The sequence below is a fragment of the Sphaerodactylus townsendi genome, linkage group LG04 (assembly GCF_021028975.2).
Source record: "Sphaerodactylus townsendi isolate TG3544 linkage group LG04, MPM_Stown_v2.3, whole genome shotgun sequence".
Taxonomy (NCBI): Eukaryota; Metazoa; Chordata; class Lepidosauria; order Squamata; family Sphaerodactylidae; genus Sphaerodactylus; species Sphaerodactylus townsendi.
The window spans coordinates 59,650,759-59,671,473 of record NC_059428.1 but is presented as its reverse complement, the minus strand read 5'-3'; the positions used below and the strand labels follow the sequence as shown (position 1 = coordinate 59,671,473).

General features: G+C 39.3%; 1 protein-coding gene across 2 annotated transcripts in view; it reads right to left on the bottom strand.

Annotated features, from left to right (window-relative positions):
- The window catches only part of CHODL (chondrolectin), a 39,033-nt gene that overhangs the window by 11,251 nt on the left and 7,067 nt on the right, over positions 1–20,715 (bottom strand). For both annotated transcript variants that reach the window (XM_048495359.1, XM_048495358.1), the window contains exon 2: positions 509–821. In XM_048495359.1, coding sequence (XP_048351316.1) covers positions 509–821 — 313 coding nt within the window. The remainder of the gene's footprint in view (positions 1–508; positions 822–20,715) is intronic.

Sequence of the window (20,715 nt, the reverse complement as noted above, 5' to 3'; positions counted from 1 at the left end):
TCACAGAATGTCTGGTGATTCTTAAAGCAACTCTACCTCACTTTGGGTCATTAAGTGACAGTAAGGTAGACACAGTAATGTCACGGCCTCATGGCCCACTCAGCCTTGCAGTCCTAATCTCAATATCACTGCAATATGGTTGGACTATAGCTGAATATGACTGGTTGGACTATAGCTGAAGGAGACAAGAACCTCATTGAAGAATGCAGATGAGGCTGTGGAAAGATGAAAAGTTCCCAAGGAATCCATAAACAAGGAAAGAAAGATGGGGAAAAAGCAGCAGGACAGGCAAGTAATGGTGGATTTTACTTGCCTTACACATTTAGGGATACCTCTGACTAAATTTTCATATATATCACATAGTGACAATCTGCATAGGACTCATTTTCTGTCAGGGTTTTTTGAAATCTTATGCAGCTACCTTATCTGACTATTTTAAATCCAACCCAAATAATTTTCACCTGTAATGTAAGCCAAAAGTCTTTGGATAAAACCACACAAACATTACCTGAAAAGTGAAGTGCTACCATCTGCCCATTTGTAAAGATCAGGGCAGGCATTTGTTGTAGCTTGACCATCTCCACTTCTCCACAGGCCAATCCAAAAATCACCATCAGAAATTCCATAGCCTGACTTTGTTAGGTTCTGCAACATATTTTCTATTAGTGTCTGTTCTGTTTCACTTTGTAGGCTTAGGAGTACACCACCATCAATTTCACAGGCATGGCGGGCCTCTTGGAAACCCACACGTCTGGACACATCGTGGAAATAAGCTATCTTGTAACATGGATGTGTTGAATCACCATAGCATACCTTCTGACCTAAAATAACCAACATGTTTCATAGTTAGATATGCTTGGATATTAGATGCATGGTTTGCTTCACATACTGCTTCCATGGTCAACTACATGTGCATAGTGCCAGGCTGACCTTTCTCTTCCTCAGCTTTTAATTAGTGCTCTTAGCAGGGAACACATTGAGAACAAATTGAGAACAAATAACACAGAGAAGCCTTAACCAACAGATGGGGATGATACAAGTCCATATCATGGTTACATTTTGTTTACCTATTCCCAACTTCATAATTATGTAACAATTCTTCCTTAAGTATAAGAGTATATATTACATAATTTATTTTATTTATTTTGTTAAACTTATAGGCCGCCTTATCCCCGAAGGGCTCAAGGCGGCTCACAATATGGCTGTTCAATCGAACAGCAAATCAACAACATAAAACATTAAAACCATTAAAACCTAAGCAGCAGTTTGCAACAATAAAAGCTATAAATTAAACAACCATATTTATAAAACAGAGTTGTATATTCCTTAAGTATAAGAGTATATATTACATAAATATAATACATTATATATGAGTTGATTGTGGTACAAAGATAAGAACACCCAAGGACACCCAAATTGTTCAAAGAAATCAGGAAATGTGTGGCTAATTCAAACATTAATCCCAGTTCACTGCCTTAATAAAAAAATTATTCTCTAATTTATTGTTCTAGTTTCCCATGACAAAATAGGCTAGATTAGAGAGATTTAAATCCGCTACATTGTGTGTGAAATGTCAGAAAGTACCATATCAGAGGCATAAAATATTAGATGGAATGTAGGCATAATTATTCAAAAGGAGGAAAAATGTTCCAAGTCTGAAATGAGAAAGAAAAAACTCATGTGTTCTACCATTTGTCCATTAAATGAAAATGATTTAGTAAAACTCTTCAAATAGCTGTTGTGAACCATCACTGTTTTTCCATGTACCATCTTTTTCTTCTTCTTTTTGATTAGTTCTAGCAACATTACAAAAGCAGGTATGATATAGTACATACTGCCAGAACATAATTTTTGGAGATTACCACAAAAAAACAACAACCCCTCCATTCAAATGGGATTGTAGTAATGGAGAACAAGATGTACATTTCAAAGGTTTATTTTGCTTACCTAATCCTGAATCTCATTATGCTTGTGCTACAGTACAATAGCTGTATAGTATTGATTGCTGAGGTTCAGCTATAATGAGCAAATTGCCCTTTCAGCCTGAGTAATGAAGTATATAGAACGGTGTACTGGGTGTAACAATGGAAATTGGTGTCAGTTGATGCATTCTCATCTTCTAACATGAGAATCCCCAGGCCATAGCACCTGTTGACATATTTCCTAGCACCCACAAAATGTTTTTAGAAAGTGGAAGAAACCAAATAGGGCTTTTGCCCATCAGGGCTTCTTATTGACCATTGGAGATCTGATTGCTTGTGCAGATTTAAATAACAACAACATTGCTTTGACAACAGCTGCCAACATACATAACACAAGGATCTTCACTTTCTGACTGAAGGTAAGCTATGTATATATATATTAATAATAATATGTTAATTTAAATCACATCCTGTAAAATGGAACTTCTGACTGAAATACTGAGAAGCTACTATTACAGTTCTGTATAACAAACTCCCTGACAGTTTCCGTTGGCTCCACTTCCTACAGCAACCATTTTTTTTGTTGACCCTGACTTTTGTGGCAGCCATTTTGTGGTTGTCTCCACCTCCTGCAGCAGCCATTTTTCAGTTTCACTCACTACTCTGTGTCAGATTTCCAAAGGCGTCCTCTTTTACCACTAAAAGCAATTATGATCATTCCGTGCACCCTAGATGGAGGTTTCTCAGTTCTAAACAGGCCATTTTGAGCAAGGCACATACATATCTTCCATATGTTGTGTGAACCCCAAGAAAGCTTGCCAAGCATGGGCATGGCACACTGCTTTACAACCACCATCAGTCTGAGCACAAGCACCAAACCTCTCCTGAAGCATTAGAAATACAATACACTCTCCCAGATCCCATGCTAAATCGAAGGAAGTCTTGCTAAGTAAGGATATACCTCTATTGTGACAGTAGAGACAAGGGGAAATAATCTTGTGCCCAGGCAAGTTAGTAAAGGGGAAAAAAGATTGATTGATTGATTCACAAACTTAGGCACAGGGTAAGGTCCAGTAGGTGGTTCACCCAAAAAAATATCTCAGATTCTTCTTTTCCTCTTTGTTTACCTTTTGGTAGCAGAGCCTTCATGCTACTAACATTCCATGGCAGTATGAGAAAATCATACATCTGTAGTTCCTTTTTTCTTTACTCGGAGTAGTTGTTTCTTCTGGGGAAGGTGAAGGGGGATAGCTATTATTTTTCTTTACATTTGGTGGTAGGCTTCAATATAAAGTAACTCTCTTGATTGGACTATGTAGTTAATTTAATAAATAGCATGAAATTGTCTACTGTCAGAGGGTACAAACTGAAAGGCCCACAAGTAATCATGAGAAGAGTAAAACAATTCAAAATTCCATCCCCTCCTTCAAATCTTCAAGAACTCTGAGTGGCTAATTTAATTTTAAATTCATTTAATGTGTGAATCTGAACAGGATAATTTAACTTCAATCTCTGTTCCTGGGCATGTATCCTGTTCTCATCAGTAATGGGGTTTTTTTCAGCTGTCCTGCTTTCCTAACCTGATGGCCAGTGGTGGGATCCAAAAATTTTAGTAACAGGTTCCCATGGTGGTGGGATTCAAACAGTGGTGTAGCACCAATGGGGCTGGGTGGGGCACGAAGGGGGAGTGGCCGGGCATTATGGGGGCAGGGCATTAATAATTTCTCCGTTACTGTAAAAAACTCTTACTGTAAAATAAAGTTCCTAATTTCCAGCTGGCATCTTTCTGTCCATCATTTAAACTCATTATAGCAAGTCCTATCGTCATCTACTGCCAACAGAAACTACTTCTCCTCTAATTGACTGCCTGTCAAATATTTAATACTTTCAAATACTTAATTTTGTTTCTAGAAATCAAAAGAAGGATACTTTCCTTAAACAAGGAACTTTACCATATTTCTAAAACATGTTTTTAAAACAGCCCAACAGGGAGAATTATCCCGTTTTCTACCTTCGCTAACCAGCCACATAGGAAACAACAGGACTTTATGCCAACTGTGAAATCATGAGTGGTCACTACAGTTTAGTGAAGATTCACCATCACCACTGTTTGTAACTATATTCTGAAGGGCTAATACATTCAATACTCAAAATAATTTGCACTTTAGATTAAGACACACATTCATTAAAACATGGATCCGATGGACCATTCCTACTGCATAGGCATATTCAAGAGCTAGATATCAAGGCTACTGCCAGCATACACAGGTCATGACTTTTTTTTAAAAAATGAGTAAGCATTAGTAGTTAGTACCTTTAACCTTTCACTTATACAAAATGCTTTGTAATCCTTTACCCCATAAATACCTAAAATCAGTCATTAACACTCCCTTTTTATTCCTGGGTGACCTTGGGCTAGTCACAGCTTTCAGCCCCACCCACCTCACAGGGTGTTTGTTGTGAGGGGGGAAGGGCAAGGAGATTGTAAGCCCCTTTGAGTCTCCTGCAGGAGAGAAAGTGGGGATATAAATCCAAACTCTTCTTCTTCTTCTGTTTAAAAAATAAACCAGAACATCATCCATTGTGAACTAGAATTCACAATCCATACTGTATATTCTGCAAATATTTCACATTAATTAATCCAGGATTAGAGACACAGATTAGCATAACATTCTCACATACAGGAATACAGAGCTTTTAAGTGGCCAAGCATCATGGTGAATCACAATTTATCATAAAATGAACAGACAGTGCCAAAATAAATAGCCTACCAAGCAAGTAAAGAGTCCCCTGGACCCAACAGTAGTTAAAGGGTCCCTCCTCTTACTAGCCGGCAAGCTCCGGGCTACGAGAAAGAAGAAGAGAGGGGGAGGCGAGGGCGTGGAGACGGAAAAGCAGACCCAATTAGTAACCCCCTCTCGGCACACACAAATAATTAGTAACCCACTCTCAGGAACTGGTGAGAACCTGCTGGATCCCACCTCTGCTGATGGCTAATTTAAAATACTATGGACTTATTTAGGGATTCCATCCAGAGACCCCCACTTTCTCTATGGGATTGTCTTGTTTTTGTGCTTTCATGATTTACATGGGTGCCAGTTCCTTTGCTATTATATATCAGAGGGAGGATGCGGGCTAAAAGAACATTAACAGTGTCATCCTAAATAGAGGTACAGTTGTACAGTTCTAAGTTGTAGACTTTAATGGAGGTAATAACATTGTTTAGGATGGCACTGTAAGTCAGAAAGAAGTCTGCATTTACTACTGTTGTGAGTTTTCACCAAGGAGCCTGAAAATGATAACAACTTAACTAACATCTTTGTTGATGTGCTAAATTATTTGAACTGTCTAACTGTCCAACAAATCACAATGTCTACTTGGTACATCACACATAATTCCTAATTTTTCGTAATAATAAGGCAGAAATGCAGAGAAATGCAGAAAAGAACAAGAGATTTCTGTAGTCATATTTTGATCCATCGATGATCAAAATGATTTAATGGCTGACTGAACTTTCAGAAGCAGATCTCATAATGTATTGATGCCTTACTGTTGCATGCCCTCTTCTGTCCCATCAGTATGATTTTATCTTTACTTTAGGATAAATCACATTACATTATGTCTCTTCAAAAACAACTGCTGCAGCATGATTTCATAACTGTACTTTGTCTTCATTAGTCAGAGAAATAAATAGCATCTTTTCTGCCAAAACTGTTTCTTCTGGCATTGAGAATTGTCTTTCATCAACATTGTTTGGCTATCTTATGTCAAGCTTACACAATTTGGGATCCAAGAAACTAAACTCAAATTGGCAGTCATGGCACTGTGGACCCCAGGGAACTTGAACATCCCTCTGTTTGAAGATCCATGCAACAAAAGCAGAAAATCTGTCAAGATGCTGATGGACCATGATACATACTAGTGGTCTGTTCTTGGCTTGGTGTCTGTTTCCATCAGTTTAAGTCTGTGGTATAACAATATCCCCTGAGGGTCTACCTGATTTATTTTGGTGTTTTGAATTTACCTGTACTGAAAAGCTGCAAATGAACCAGGTTCAAAGCCAGTCTTTTGGCACAAATACAGTCTAATAATACTAATGCCTCTTGAAATCTAGTAGAATTGTGGAAATGACAGAATGTTTTAATGATTCTATTTTAATGGAAATGCTGGAACATTTTAATGAAGCTGTTTTAATGTTGAATGTTTAATGTGTATAGATGTTATTTTGTTGTAGTTATTTTATGTTGTAAGCCCAGAAGTGGAGGGACAGCCTATTAAATCAAACAAGCAAACAAACAAACAAACAAACACTGAAGACATTATTGTTTAATTTGCCTATTCAACTGATATGACTCACTGCTGTGCCAAAAAAAGTCTTACTCTCTAACAGAAAACAACAAAATGGAGTACCTGGATTTAAAGAAGCAATTACATTATTTTAATCCAATGTATTCCATTTTACCAAGTTTGAGAGATGAGTTATTTTTATTTTACTCACTTGAAAAGATTTTAGAAACAGAGTTTTCAATGCCGTAACATAATTAGGTACATCTACTGCAATTATGTTTCTCAGATTTCATCATCATTACCTTTCTGGGAATCCAGGTAAGTGTGATTTGTTGACGATTTTGAAAATTCTATTAGTAACAGGGCTTTTTAAAGCAGTAGTAGTATGTTCAAATGAACATCCAGTCCTGGTTGTTGTGTATCCAGTGGACACAAATATGATATATGATATTTATACAATGAATTCAATACACTGAAATTCATTTAGGAAACCATTGAAACTTTGGACAGTATAATGCTTTTCAGACTCTCAAATCTGCAGCATCCATACTATCTGACCAGGGGTGACATGCATATTTTGCACAGGGATACTGTTTCTGCATGCATAAACCAAAACTCTAGAAAATGTATTGGTTGGTTTGCACATAACAAAACAGTGTGCAAAATACACGAACAGCTCCTGATCAGTCAACATGGTGATCACAATGGATCTATTAGTCATGTAATTAGACTCATAACCAGGGAGGCAGAGGGTGGCAAGGAACCCCATGTGCAACTCGCATGGGTCAGCAACTCGCATGGTAGGCCCATTGAGCCAGCCACCTTTCCCTCCCCCACACCAGTAAAGCGTTGGAGCAGTCACCACCTGGCCGCAGCTCATCCCAGAAAGCTACAGAGCACCCTCAGGAGAGTAGGTAGGCTGTCTCTTTGTGAAGCAGCCAGCCCAAGCCCAGAGCTTGCCTGCCCTCTGAGAAGCTGTGCTGCCGGGCCAGTAGGATACCCTCACATTGCATTCCAAATGGATAGAACATTTGTCCCTAATAAATCACTTCTAAAAGATTGTTCCTACCCAAAGTATTTTATCCATGTTCCCTTCATCCTGCAGTGGTGGAGAAGCAAGGAAGCCAAAGACAGAAGAGAAGCCCCCAGATTGGGAGATATGCAGATGAAGAAAGGCTTCTCACCAGCCCAGAATGTACCCCCCACCAGGAATGCACCAAAGTGCTGCAATTCTCAGCTTGCCTGTTGGTCTTGCAGTGTTCATGACATGTAGCATGCACAGAAGGCATTGTTGTGATCCCTTTCTCTTTTCCTTCCTAATTCTTTGTCAAGTTTATCCATTTTCACGACCCTTCCTCCACACTGATCTTCATTTTGTTAATTGTTTTGTTTACTCCATGCACATTGTGTACTTTTGAATATTTTTAAAGAGGGATTCAAAATGATTCACTCATTGGAATTCTAAAAAATGAATTTCAGGGCACTGTTCAAATGTCATTGTGTGAGCTTCTTTGGAGTTAGACAGTGGTGGATATTTTGTTATTTTAAAAGTAAAATGTTGCAGATATAAAATTTGGGGAGGGAGAGGCAGATCAGAAGTTGGGAGTGGGGGAATGATAAACAGATCCAAAAGTTGGGGAGGTTGAGCTAATTTTAGTTACTTTATCCAAATGAAAAAATGCCAGTTGCATACAGGTGAATTCATTAAGAAAATACTTCACATTTTTTCCTCTTGATATAGCTTTTGTTGTTGTTAATAAGGGAAGTAGATTGGACCAGTAGCTAGGAGACCAAGTTTCACATTTCTACACTGCCATGAAGGATTGGTGTGAGGGTAAAAATGGGACAGGAAGAACTGGATATGCTACTTTGAGTTTCTTGTATTTTTGAGCTGATATTATGGTACAGGTATCTAAAAGATGGGTATTAGATGTTTGGGGGAGGACATAATTTGAGACCTTGGTCGAATCCCCACTTGAAATTTGCACGCAAATCCAAACCTGTTTGTTATGAAACAATGTCCTCTTCATCGGAGTTTCTCCCTCCCCACCACAGCGAGCAAACAGCAAATACACCCGGTTGCAGAACTCTTAGCAATCCTCACTACTAGGCAAGCTCACTTTGCTAGTCTCCCCTGATTGGCTGGCGTGCCTTAATGGGGTGGGACCTTTTCCCACTGCGGAAACGTACATTGTAGGAACATGATCAAAAAAACCAGAGTGTAAAAGTTTAACGTTTAACTGTTTAACTGTGCAAAAAGTTAATCATTATCATTAACAATTCAAAGTTACACATTTGACTGTTTAACATTTGCATCCCCTTCTGCTGGCTGATCACAAAAGCGAAAATGAAACCAAGGAAAGGCTGCGCACGCATTGCAGCACTGATTGGTTGTCCAAATTCCACGTCACACTCCAGGACAGGAAACGAGTCAGGGTTTCAACCCTCATCCCTCCCCTCGGATCAGCTCTGAGCCATGTTAGTGGGGTCTATGCCACTTGCAACCAGGTCCTGCCGGAATGCGGATTAATGGGGAGAACGAGCACCAGAAATGGAATCTGCCACGCAAGCAATGGGGAGGTGGTCCCTCAAACCTGGTTAATTTGTGTTCTAAAACCTGGCTAAGATGGTAGTGGGGATTCGACCCTTGCCTCAGGAACCTTTTTCTGTAGATACGCCCCTGGAATCTATGTGTGGTTGCTAAACTCCAGGTAGTCATCACCATAATGTCTGAAAAGGGATTCTAATCACAGTTAAAAAGAAACAGTTGAACAGTAAGAAATATTACAGAACTCATAATGTTCTTTCAAAGCACCTAAAAAGTTCTCAATTAAATATATCCTTGTAGCCTGTAAGACCCATTCTCTATATTTGTTCTTTACTACATCAATATAAAGAGGAACACTAAACACATGGTTAACTGTTACCCAATTTAAGTGCAAAGCCCCCCTGAAGCACAGGGTAATTCTGATGCTTCTTTGAGAACCAAATAAGTCCATTAAATCAATTTAATAGAAGGAATAGCTCAGATCAAGTGGAGCGGGTGGCTAATTTTAAATTTCTGGGCGTTATGATTAAAGAGGACTTGACCTGGGGCGTACAGACTGCCGCGGTGGTTAAGAAAGCCCAGCAAAGACTGTACTTTCTGAGACTTTTAAGGAAGCAACAACTAGATGGAAAACTTCTGGTGTCCTTTTACCGCTGTGCTATAGAGAGTGTCCTAACCTACTGCATCTGTGTATGGTTCTCCAGTTGCACAGTGGCGAATAGGAAGGCGCTCCAAAGGGTGATCACTACTGCACAAAGGATTATCGGCTGCCCTCTTCCCTCCTTGGAAGAAATCTATAATTCCCGAAGCCTAAATAAAGCCCAAAATATTCTGAGGGACCCGTCTCATCCAGCACACTCTCTTTTTAAACTGTTACCATCTGGCAGACGATACAGGGCCCTCAGAACTAGGACAAAGAGGCTTAGAGACAGCTTCTACTCTAGAGCTGTGGCTATGCTAAACTCCGCTGCTTCATATTGATGTATTTGGGGCTGTGTAGGGATGGGTGGAGGAAGGGGAAAGTGAGGATGATGTATGAGTCTGAAATTGTGTGCATCGAGGAATGCTGCTGTAAATTTCGTTGTGCGTGCACAATGACAATAAAATGCTTATGCTTATGCTTAAATATCTGTGTTAATCTGTCATAAAGAGGCCATTGTAAACAGGTAATAATAATTAGTTAATGAATAGAAGACAAAGCTTATCAACTTAGTATCATACACTAATCAAACTTGTATTTAACCATTCACCAACAGAAAAAGTAATGTGATAAACTTTTAGGAAATAAAGATCACAGTTTAAATAATTAAATAATTGCTTTGAGATCAGAAGTATTCTTACTGATTTTTTTAAAATTAATTTTCATAGATCATAGAACTCTGCCTGAGACTGTGCAAAGCTGCTGCCAGTTAGATTAGATAATGCTGACTTTAGTAAATCAATGGTCTTTCTCTGCATAAGGCAGCTTCATTTGTTTAATGGGCCAAATAGAACTATTGCAACATAGGCTTATGCAGATGCCTCACACAATAATGGCAAGTCTTGATGACAGTAATTCATTTGGTTCTCTTAAATCTAAGGAGAACCCGTTACAAAGCGGTATATTATTGTACAGCTCTAGCAAGAAAGATCTACACCAAAGAATACCAATCCAAAGATTTTATCTAAATACTGGACAATTAGAGAAGACATCCCAAAAGGAATGTGCTTTTTAATATATTTATTGACCAAACAATTACGGTGCATTTCCCATAATGAGAAAACAATAGATGTAATTATCATTTATCCTATTATTTTTCTGTAGAACAATATTGCAAGCTACTATGGATCCACATTGTGGAAAAAAGCAGGGTATAGTAGAGTGGACTCTAATCTGGAGTAGGTGGACTCTAATCTGGAGAACCGTGTTTGATTCCTCACTATTCCTCATGAGTGGTAGACTTGAAACAGATTTGTTTCCTGGCTCATTCCACACACGCAGAATAATGCACTTTCAAACTGCTTTCAGTGCTCTTTGAAGCTGTGCAGAATAGCAAAATCCACTTGCAAACAGTTGTGAAAGTGGTTTTGAAAACGCATTATTTTGCGTGTGCGGAAGGGGCCTTACATTCATGTTGGATAACCTTGGACTAGTCACAGTTTGTTTAGAACTCTCTCAGCCCCACCTACCTCACAAAGTGTCTGTTGTGGGGAGAGGAAGTGAAAGAAGTTTGTAACCCCCTTTGAGTCTCCTTATAGGAGAGAAAGGGGCGTAAAAAATCCAAATTCTTCTTCTTCTTCTTCTACTTCATCATCATCATCATCATTTTGGAGAAACTCAGCAGCTAAGGTCCCTTTCATATGGTCTGTTTTTAATCTGCACTGGTTTCTGAAGGCAAACTGATTTTTTAAAGGTCACACACCTGAACATAAAGTAAAACAAAACAAAATAGAACAAAACAGATTTTCAAAATCCTGGGTTAAAGCTTCATTAATTGTATAAAGACAGCATTTTATCTTTAATGTGTGTAGAATCTTTAAAAATCAATTTGTCTTCAAGAACCACAACAGACCTTACTGCTAAGGTATGTGAAACCTTAAAAAATAAAATAAAATCAGTTTGCTTTCAGAAGCCAAAGCAGGTTTAAAGAGCCTATAAGTCTCATGTTTCCAAAATTCTAATTCCTCCAAAGCAATCATCATTTAATGAATGCAACAGCATGTGATAAGTTGCATATGAGAATAGCCATAAGAATTATTGTCCTAGATCAGACCAATGACCAATCTAGACAGATATTCTGCTTCCCATATTAGCCAGCCTGGTTCCCCTCAAAGCCCATGGCAAGGGCAAAGATGCCTAGCCTCCTTCCATCGCTGAACCCAGCAACTGGCAGAAGTATCATCTTGTGGCAGTGAGTTCCCCATAATTCTTGATGCATTATATGAACAAGTATTTTCTTTTGTTTGTCCTAAATTTACTGCCCATCAATTTCCTAGAGTGTTCCTGAATTTTAGCATGATAGATAGATTGATAGACAGACAGAACATGCCACTTACTGAATGGTACAGTTTTCCCAAATAATCAAAAATAGAGAAGTTCTACAATAGAGAGAAGTTTCTTACAGAAAAGAGCTCTAAGTACATGCAGGGGGCTCATTTGTGCATCTGATTTAAAAGAAACTTGACAGCATTTTTGCATTTCCAGATTACATTTGCAGAAGAAATGCTCAAGTCTAATTACCTGGATCAATACAAGATAAATGGCTCTCAACTAGAAATGGATATTATGCTGAAAGAGCAAATGAAACACTGTTTTTTTTATTGTTGGATAAAGTGGTGTGCCTTTACCAAGGGGGGCGGGGATAGTATTTCCTTGTGGCATTTTTTAACAAACTATTAACATCCTGACAGAGTTATTTTCTTTTACAAATGGAAAGCATTGAGGGGAGGGGGGAATTACTTCTAATCCATGAATTTAAGATGCCATAAAATGAAAGACTGAGACCCCTTTTGTTGCTTCTATAATAAATGCTTCATTTCCTCTTCTCTTGATCCATTGACTTTGCAGCCATAAATTAAAGGATCAGTTTTGGTTGTCAAACAGCTACAGTTTCATCTAAGAAGGTCATGGGTACCTTCACATGCTCTGCCTTAAACTGGCAATAACTCTCAAATATCTTAGAGCAACTTCTCTCTCTGGAACAAAAGATGAACTTATGGCATTATACTTTTGTCTTCCTGAAGGGGCCTATTGTCTTAGGCACTAATGACCCCATTCTAGCCTTAGAATGTTCCACTTAAGAAAACACTCCAAAGCATATCCTGCTTTTGAAAAGCAGAACTAAATAATCTGACTAATGTATTAGATGAAAGCATAGTAGTAAGGGGATTCCCTACTTCTCCACAAAACACATAAGATGGCCTTTGGAAAGCCATTATCTTCCAAACTAAGGCCCCTTCCGCACGCACAAAATAATGCATTTTCAAACCACTTTCACAACTGTTTGCAAGTGGATTTTGCCATTCCGCACAGCTTCAAAGAGCATTGAAAGCAGTTTGAAAGTGCATTATTCTGCATGTGCGGAATGAGCCTATGTAAGTTCCAAGGTTATTCCTGAAGCAAGTCAGTACAGTACTACCAGTCCATCTTCCACCTCTAAGAATCTGAAATGAAAACAGGGATCCAGTGCCATCACAAAGGACAGGATGAATGTGCACAACTGTGCATTGCTAATAGTGCCCTGTATACCCCACTGAATCGCCTTCCCAATGAGTTCCCTCCTCATTCAGCAATACTTATACTGGTAGCAAATCACAGCAAAATTCACATCTGGTTATCTCATTTGAGTATAGTGAAAATCAACAGATAGCTATATTCATAGTCTGATATGCACTGTCCATCTAAATATTTACTGAATGAGCAGAAATGGAGAGCAGGCTCTGCCCACACCTCCCTATGTCACTAGTTTGTGAGCACGGCCCCTTTGTTCAGAGCACTACCCATGCATACACTCATTCCATGCGATCAGCAACATTTGGAATGCATGGTTCCCAATCACACAGAAGTAGACACTGCCTCCAACAATAGATCACACCCACTGTCCCTCTCCATGCATTCAGTCAATGTGCGAAAAAGATTGTGAGTACAGAACTTCTGAGCTCTGTGGAAGAAACTCAAGATACCAATGTGGTAATTTGGTAAATGATAAATATAGCTACTTCAAAAATTAGGAAACCCAGGCTGTATCACTATATTTTGTATTGCCTCTGTAGCATTATTTGCACAGAAAACCTTGAAATAGGTGACTGACTCTAACAGTGACACTACTTGAAGCACATAGAAACCCAAGACAACAACTTCATGTTTGCTTAAAATATACACACTCTTAATTTCTTCTAGATGCTCATTCAGCTGTCATTGAAAATGTTTCTTGGTGATTCATTAACTGCTATATTAATAATCTACATAAAATGAAAGTAATATTTTTCTTCCTAAATCCACATGAAGGAACCTCATTCTGGTTTCAAGAGACCAACAAGATTTTCAGGGTATAAAAAGGTCCCTTTCAAAAAAAGCTTACACCTCCAAAATCTTGTTGGTCTCTGAGATGCTACAAGACTCAAATCTAGCTGTTTTACTGCAGACCAACAGAGCTGCCCTTTATCATTGCACATTTTAGGGGGAGATAGGTGGGGAGGCATGAGTGACAGTGAAAATACACCATATCTCTGATAAAATATGCTGACCACGGCCTGTTTATTAACATCCAGGCAAAAAGGATCAAAGATACAGCATATAGATGGATCCTGGCATTGGGTGGCCTGCCTGCTATCTGATGAATCCATCCCGCAGCCCAGCTGATTGGCCTCACCTGAGCATGTGGCTAAATGGCTGTACACTCCAAGGCCTTTTATTGAGCCCCCAACAATGAGGAGGCAGGTTTGCAGGCACAGCTTCCTCCCAAAAAGGGTCTGTCCTAATGCTTAACCCATCAAGTTGTGACAAAAAGTGAACAAAATGCAAAACAAAGCAACCTGGATAACATAAATGACAACTGCTAAGGAAACAGGGAAGATAGGTGGGCAAGCAGTCAATTGCCAAAGACGAGTAAGGCCAAAACCAGTGCTAAGTCTGCTCATAAAGCCCTGCAGGCTCCCAGTCCCATCCCTTGCTAGCCTTCAACCTTTTGTGTTGAGGGCACCGTGCAGCCAGGTGGTCATGGCCTCTTCTTTCTGCCTCCTTCACCTTCTCAATCTGTAATAGAAGTGTGGCTAAGTCTGGATTACACTTTCTGGTTTGATTTTTTTCACACCATATAGCCAAGTTTAAAAGAATATTGTTCTGCTAAATGAAGACATGGTTACCCAGTGTGTCTGAAAGTGGATAAGACTGACTCTACATCCAACATTCTTTCCTCAGCTCACCTATCTCCATTATAGCACCCCATCTCTAGTTACTGCTTTAGTTTCTCACTTGAACTTATATTTACACAAAGACAATCTGGAGAGGGCAGGTAGCTAGCATCCTGCCGTTACCTAATAGGACATAGTACCTAGTCTCTGAACAAGGTTCAAAAGAGTTCACACAGCCATGGAACCAATTTTGTTGAGCACAGTGGTCAAAAGAAGCCCAATACAAATGTGACTGGAACATACTAGATGGCATTCTTCCAATCCAGGAAGTTTTCTTCCAACAAGAGGCTCTTCCATTGGAGCCACTTTGCTTAATATAGTGACAGGATACAGATGACTGTGCAGAATCCTCAGCAGATTAATCTCCACAAAGAAATATCCCACATCCACTGGGTTGGTTCTCCTTGAACAAGTATTACTTCAGAAATAAGCCATACAACACTCTGTGCTACACTGCACAAAATTACTGTTTGGAATTGCTTAATCAATTATTTGTAAGACTAGAAGAAGATTCAGACATACTTTTCTTTCTTCTACCATGAAATCACCTGTTGTAGAGCCACTTGGCATAGATTTAGCTTGGCATGGATCATATTTGAGAAGCATAGTTTACAGTGCAATTCTATACAGAGTGAATCGTTTTAGTACTTTTAGAAGAAAGTGATCCTATCACTTGGAGGTAGTAGATTGTATAGCAGATTAAATATGGAATGATACCTAGTGAACTGTATATATACATTTTGGTTTAAGTTGCTGCTTAGTTTATTTATTTAAATATTAAATAATTTTTAGTTAAAGAATTTGCACGAGAATTTAGAAAAAGGAAAACCAAAATAAAATCACTGATATAAAATATCAGCAAAGCAACCATGAATCCAGAAGAAGCAAGATAAAAAAGAGATGAAAACTCACTCACTAATAGCAGACAGAAAAAAATAGGCATAGCTATCAGCAGCCTGCAATAAAATGACAGGTAGATAACCAGACAGATAACCCTAGGAGGAATATCACAACTCTGCGGCTACTGCAGAAAGGCTGCTTCTTATGGAGCTCTATCTTGTCTCTGAATAAGAAAGGAACAAAAAGCAGGGATGAACATAGTTCTGGAGGAAATGCTTGATGAGGCACTCATGATGCAGGCTATTTAGGGTTTCAGTGGTTATAAGCAGGAGCTGCGTGGCGTAGTGGTTAAGTGCTTGTACTGCCCCTTACACAGTCAGGAGTTTGAGTCCCCTGTGGGTCGGATATCCTGGCAGCTGACTCAATAGCCAGCCAGCCATTCCTTCGTTGGTAAATGAGTACCTAGCTCATAGATAGGAGGTAGAGAATAGCCAGGGAAAGCAATGGCAAACTACCCCACAAAAACGGCTTGCCTATAAAATCACTGCTTGTAGTGGTACCCCAGGGTTGAACACGACTGAAGGGGAAACTTTACCTTTAAGCAGAACCATTTATTGGGTGATCTTAGCCCCAAAAAATGCCTGTCATCCTCTTATCTCTGACAGGGATTTTGTGAAGATGTGGGATAGTAGCTTTCTGGAAGTTATAATAAAAAAAAGAAAACGGTCATGCAACAGACTACTGTGCTGCCTTGTCAGGAACATAGTGTCACTCTTCTTCCAATTTCTTTTTAACTGAAAACATTGTTCACACTATCTGGACAGTAGAAATGCATAGGGATGGAACTTATAGAAGATTTCTGTATGTACATCAATCCATGTGCAAAGCCAAAGCCCAAAGTACTAAAAATCACTCCTTGATTTCTTCTTCCACTCAGTGAAAGCAATTTTACCCCTTTCATTTATCCCAAGCATGCACAATACACAGTGCAGGTATTTTTCCCCAAACAGTTTAATGTAACTGTTAATTTAACAGGAGTAATTATACTGAATCATACAAACCTATCTCCTACATCACATTGCTCTTGTTGCCCATTATTATTTCATTAAAAATGATACTGAAGTGCCATGTGCTGCTGCATCCCTATGCTACTGCTTGTGCAAGCAAAACTGCACTAAGTGCATTTTCCTTTCTACTCATGCAATGCTGGATCCAAGCCATATTCTCTTGGGTCAATGTTAAAAAGCCCTTAACTACTGCTTGATTTAATCCAGGGTTTAGGGCTCAGCTATAAATTATGTAAATGCCAAGGTATGCTTCTCAGTCTGGGGGAGAGTGTGTTTGAGCATGTGTAGATGTATTCTGACTCTGTATTTTTATTTGTTTAATTAATTTGTACCCCACTTTCCTCTCCAAAGGTGACCCAAAGTAGTTTACATTGCTCTCCACTTCTTCACTATATCCTCACAACAATCCTGTGAGATAAGTCAGGCTGGCAGACTATGACTGGCCCAGGATCACCAAATGAGATTCCTTGGCATGAGTGGGGATCAGTTGTGCAGAGGGAGAAAAATCCCATTCAATATGCTAGTTCTGTGAGAATACCCCCATAACATGGGCTATTTATTTATTTAGAAAAATTATATTCCACCTCCCCAGAGAACCTACTTGAAGAGACTTACTAATCAAAGCATGTTAAAATCATAATACAATTCAAACCAATAAACTATTAAAAACCCAGGTGGTGCATCAAAATAGCACTGGTTTACATAAGCATTGGAACTGTTCGGCTGACTTAAATCTTAGTTCAGTCACCTCGGAAATGTTTGCAGAAAGACAGCTCCCTCTTGGGTTATAATGAAATGTCCCATTGTCCGATATACGCACAGTCCCCACCAGCGCTGCACAAGGAGAATGTGGATATGCCATTCCATCTGTCCTTCTGATATAGACAGACTGGCATATATCCATACCCATTCATTGCTTGGGCTTCTGCACAGTTATTACCCAAGCACGACTGGTTATTTATATCATCTGTCCTTGACTTGGCTTCCAACTCTTCCCAAATTATTAAATTCTTTGCATTTCAGAAAATTGTGTATATATGCACTGAACTATTTTGTGTCTTTATAACTCTTACATGGAGTGTTATATTGATATGAGCTTAGGGTAAATATTGGGTTGTGCATTGGCATAGCCCAGAAAAATGTCACTTCTAAAAAAGGCAAAAACAAACTGACAGTAAACAGCAGTCATTAAGGCATAATGGCTTTGATTAATACATGGGTTGTTAAGTGGCTAGTAATAAGATTAGCTCGCTTTTTCCTGCCCAATAGATACTTAAAGTAATTGCATTTTTGCAAACTGCATTATCATCACTTTATGTGTTTTATGATGTCATGGGGACAGCAATGCGGGTTATGTAATACTCAGCAGTTTTTCCTGGCCCAACTTTCCCAATGGTTTAAAAGCCCAGTTTCTGCCAACTCCAGGCATTTTGATCTACTGCAGTATAAACCTCAACTGCAGAAAATAATTCAATATGATCACCTAAAACTAAGACTATCCCTACCCCACAACATATGCTCCTAATTCATTGCACTTATTACCCCCACGCATAAAAAGGCACAGAAAGCAATTCGGATAAAGGGAACTAACTTGGAAATAATATTAGAATAAGCCCTTCCTAGCCTAATTATAATAAAATAGAATAGTCTGCTCTTCTGAGGACTATGGAATTTGCAATTGATGCAATCCACAGGTTTGTCCCATTTGACTCTATTGTTCTAGAATGTTGTGATTACTATCCGAAATCTTAAAAGTCTGGCTATCTTCATTTTTCTGCATTTCTAGCTTTTATTGTAATGCAGATAATTTTAATGAACATTTTTTAAAAGACTCAGTGTATTCACTAATGTTGTAGAAGTAGCAAAGCTTAATCCTATCAACAAAAGGAGAACAAGAAAAATAATTTAACTTGAGAGGAAAATAACACACTGCTACATATTGGACAGCCCAATCCAGATATGCGGGGAAGGGGTATGCTGAGGCCACAGATGGTGCAGGGGAAGCAACACCACACCACCTCAATGGAGCTCCGAGTGGCACAGCAAGCATTGGGAAAGAAAAACCCTGCTGACACCCAGAAAAGCTCCACTGCATAAAATGAACTATGCCATGAGTTTCCTTGGTATAAGTCAAAGTGCTGTGCCAGGGTTTTCCTGGGCTAAAAGCCTGGTGGAAGCTAACTAAAGTCACCTCCATCATGGGAACATCCTTGGCCTGCTGCCCCCTGTACTGATGTTCACCTGAACACTGTCATTGCTCCTCAACAGTTCTCATTTCCGGTTTGGCCACTGTAGAGCTTAGCAGCACCCACATGCTGACGTCTTTGTTCTCTCTGCTGGAATAGGTGTCCCTTACAGTGGTGGAGAGGCAAATGTATTTCCACTGCTCTCAAACACCAATTCAACCCCCCTCCCATCTGGATTGGCCTGTCAAAGAAGTAGATTTATTGGATAATGTGGTAAAAATAACTGGCTTAATTATGTCTTTTGTGTATGTGCATGATTGTGGTACATTCTCTATAGACACCATTTGAGTGCAATTAACATGATGACTCTTATTATTGCTGCTAATATTTCCTGAGTTCAAAAGAAGTCTTTCTAGTGATGCAGCTGAATTTTCATAGTGAATAGGGTTGCCATTTCTGGATTGGAAAATACCAGGAAATTATGGGGGGATGGAACTGAGGAGGATGAGCTTTGGGAGGAACTTCAGTAGGGTATAATGCCATAGACTCCACATTGTGAAGCAACCATTTTAACAAGGTGAATTGATCTCTGTCACTTAGAGATTAGTTGTAATAGCGTGAGATCTCCAGCCACCACCTGGAGGGTGGCAACCCTAAAAGTGAATATTATGAAGTTCATTATGATATTATTTGTTACAACAATTAGTAACACTGGCTAGGATACAAAGAACTGTAAAGCTAGTGGCCAGAGCGCAAGAGACTTTAGCGGTAACCAACCTGCCTGATAACCTGTACTGGAAACTGAAAGAACTGCCATTGGAAAATGGTGTGGAGAAGGTAAGCTTTTTAAAGGGAAAGAAGTTAAGGATTCCACTGGGTTAACAAAGGCCCTTCAGTGAACCTTAAATAGAAGAATAAATCCAGCTACTGTTTTCATTTTGGTTAAAAATCCAAAATGGCTGCAGAAACAAAAATAAATTGTATAATGCTCAGCTTCCTATTTATTTTCCTTGGCTCTAACAAGAAATGTAATTAGAATCAGAATATGAGAACAGGGGAAAAAACATCAGTCCAAATCTAGACAGAGTTAGACATGCCTATTGAAATGAATTACCTATAAAGGGTCTTACTACATTGGACAGCTTTGAAAGCAAAGCTAACTCCCTTGAGGTGAACAGTGTGGATATGCCATAATTTTCTCCATTCTGCTGTCCATCTCGGAATGTAATGTCAGAGCTCAAAGCACAGGTGAATATTCATGTATTCCATTTTTATCTACAATTCTTCCAACTAGCAAGCTTCCTCCCTGATTTATCCTCCTACCAGCCCTGTATAATAAGTTAGGCTGAGATAGATTGACTGGCCCAAGGCCACCAAGTAAGTTTCATAGCAAGCGGACATTGAAGCTGGGTTTTCAAGCAGATTATTCCTTGGTGATCTCCTATCCAAATACTAACCAGGTCTGATCATGATTAACTTCCAAGATCTGAAGAGATCAGATTACTCTAGGCTATCCAGGTCATGTGCCTGCACTACTATTCCACTACAGTCCATCCTTCTCTCCAACCTGTATGGCAAATCTGTAGCAGACAACAAAGCAAAATGGGCAAACAAACCAGCAGAGTAGTGGTATAGGAGGCACAGTAGCAGTCTAAGGCAGAGGGGGATAGGTATATGGCAGACGATGGGCTTTGCGGGTTTAATCCTTGATCTACAGATTAAAAAAGAGATCTTGGGTAACAGGAATCAGAAAAAATCTTTCTCTACATGAAGAGTGGATTCGGCTTTTATATGGTTAATTTGAAAAGGTTCAGTTCAGCCACAGCAGGAGCACCAAGTGTTAACCAAAGCTCCACCTGATTGTCTGGCTAAGATGCAGTAGCCAGGAGCCACAGAAAGGGGGGGCTGGCGCATATAAAAGCACCCTGTCAGAAAGACAGCGGGGAGAAGAGACTTTGAACAGATCAGAAAGA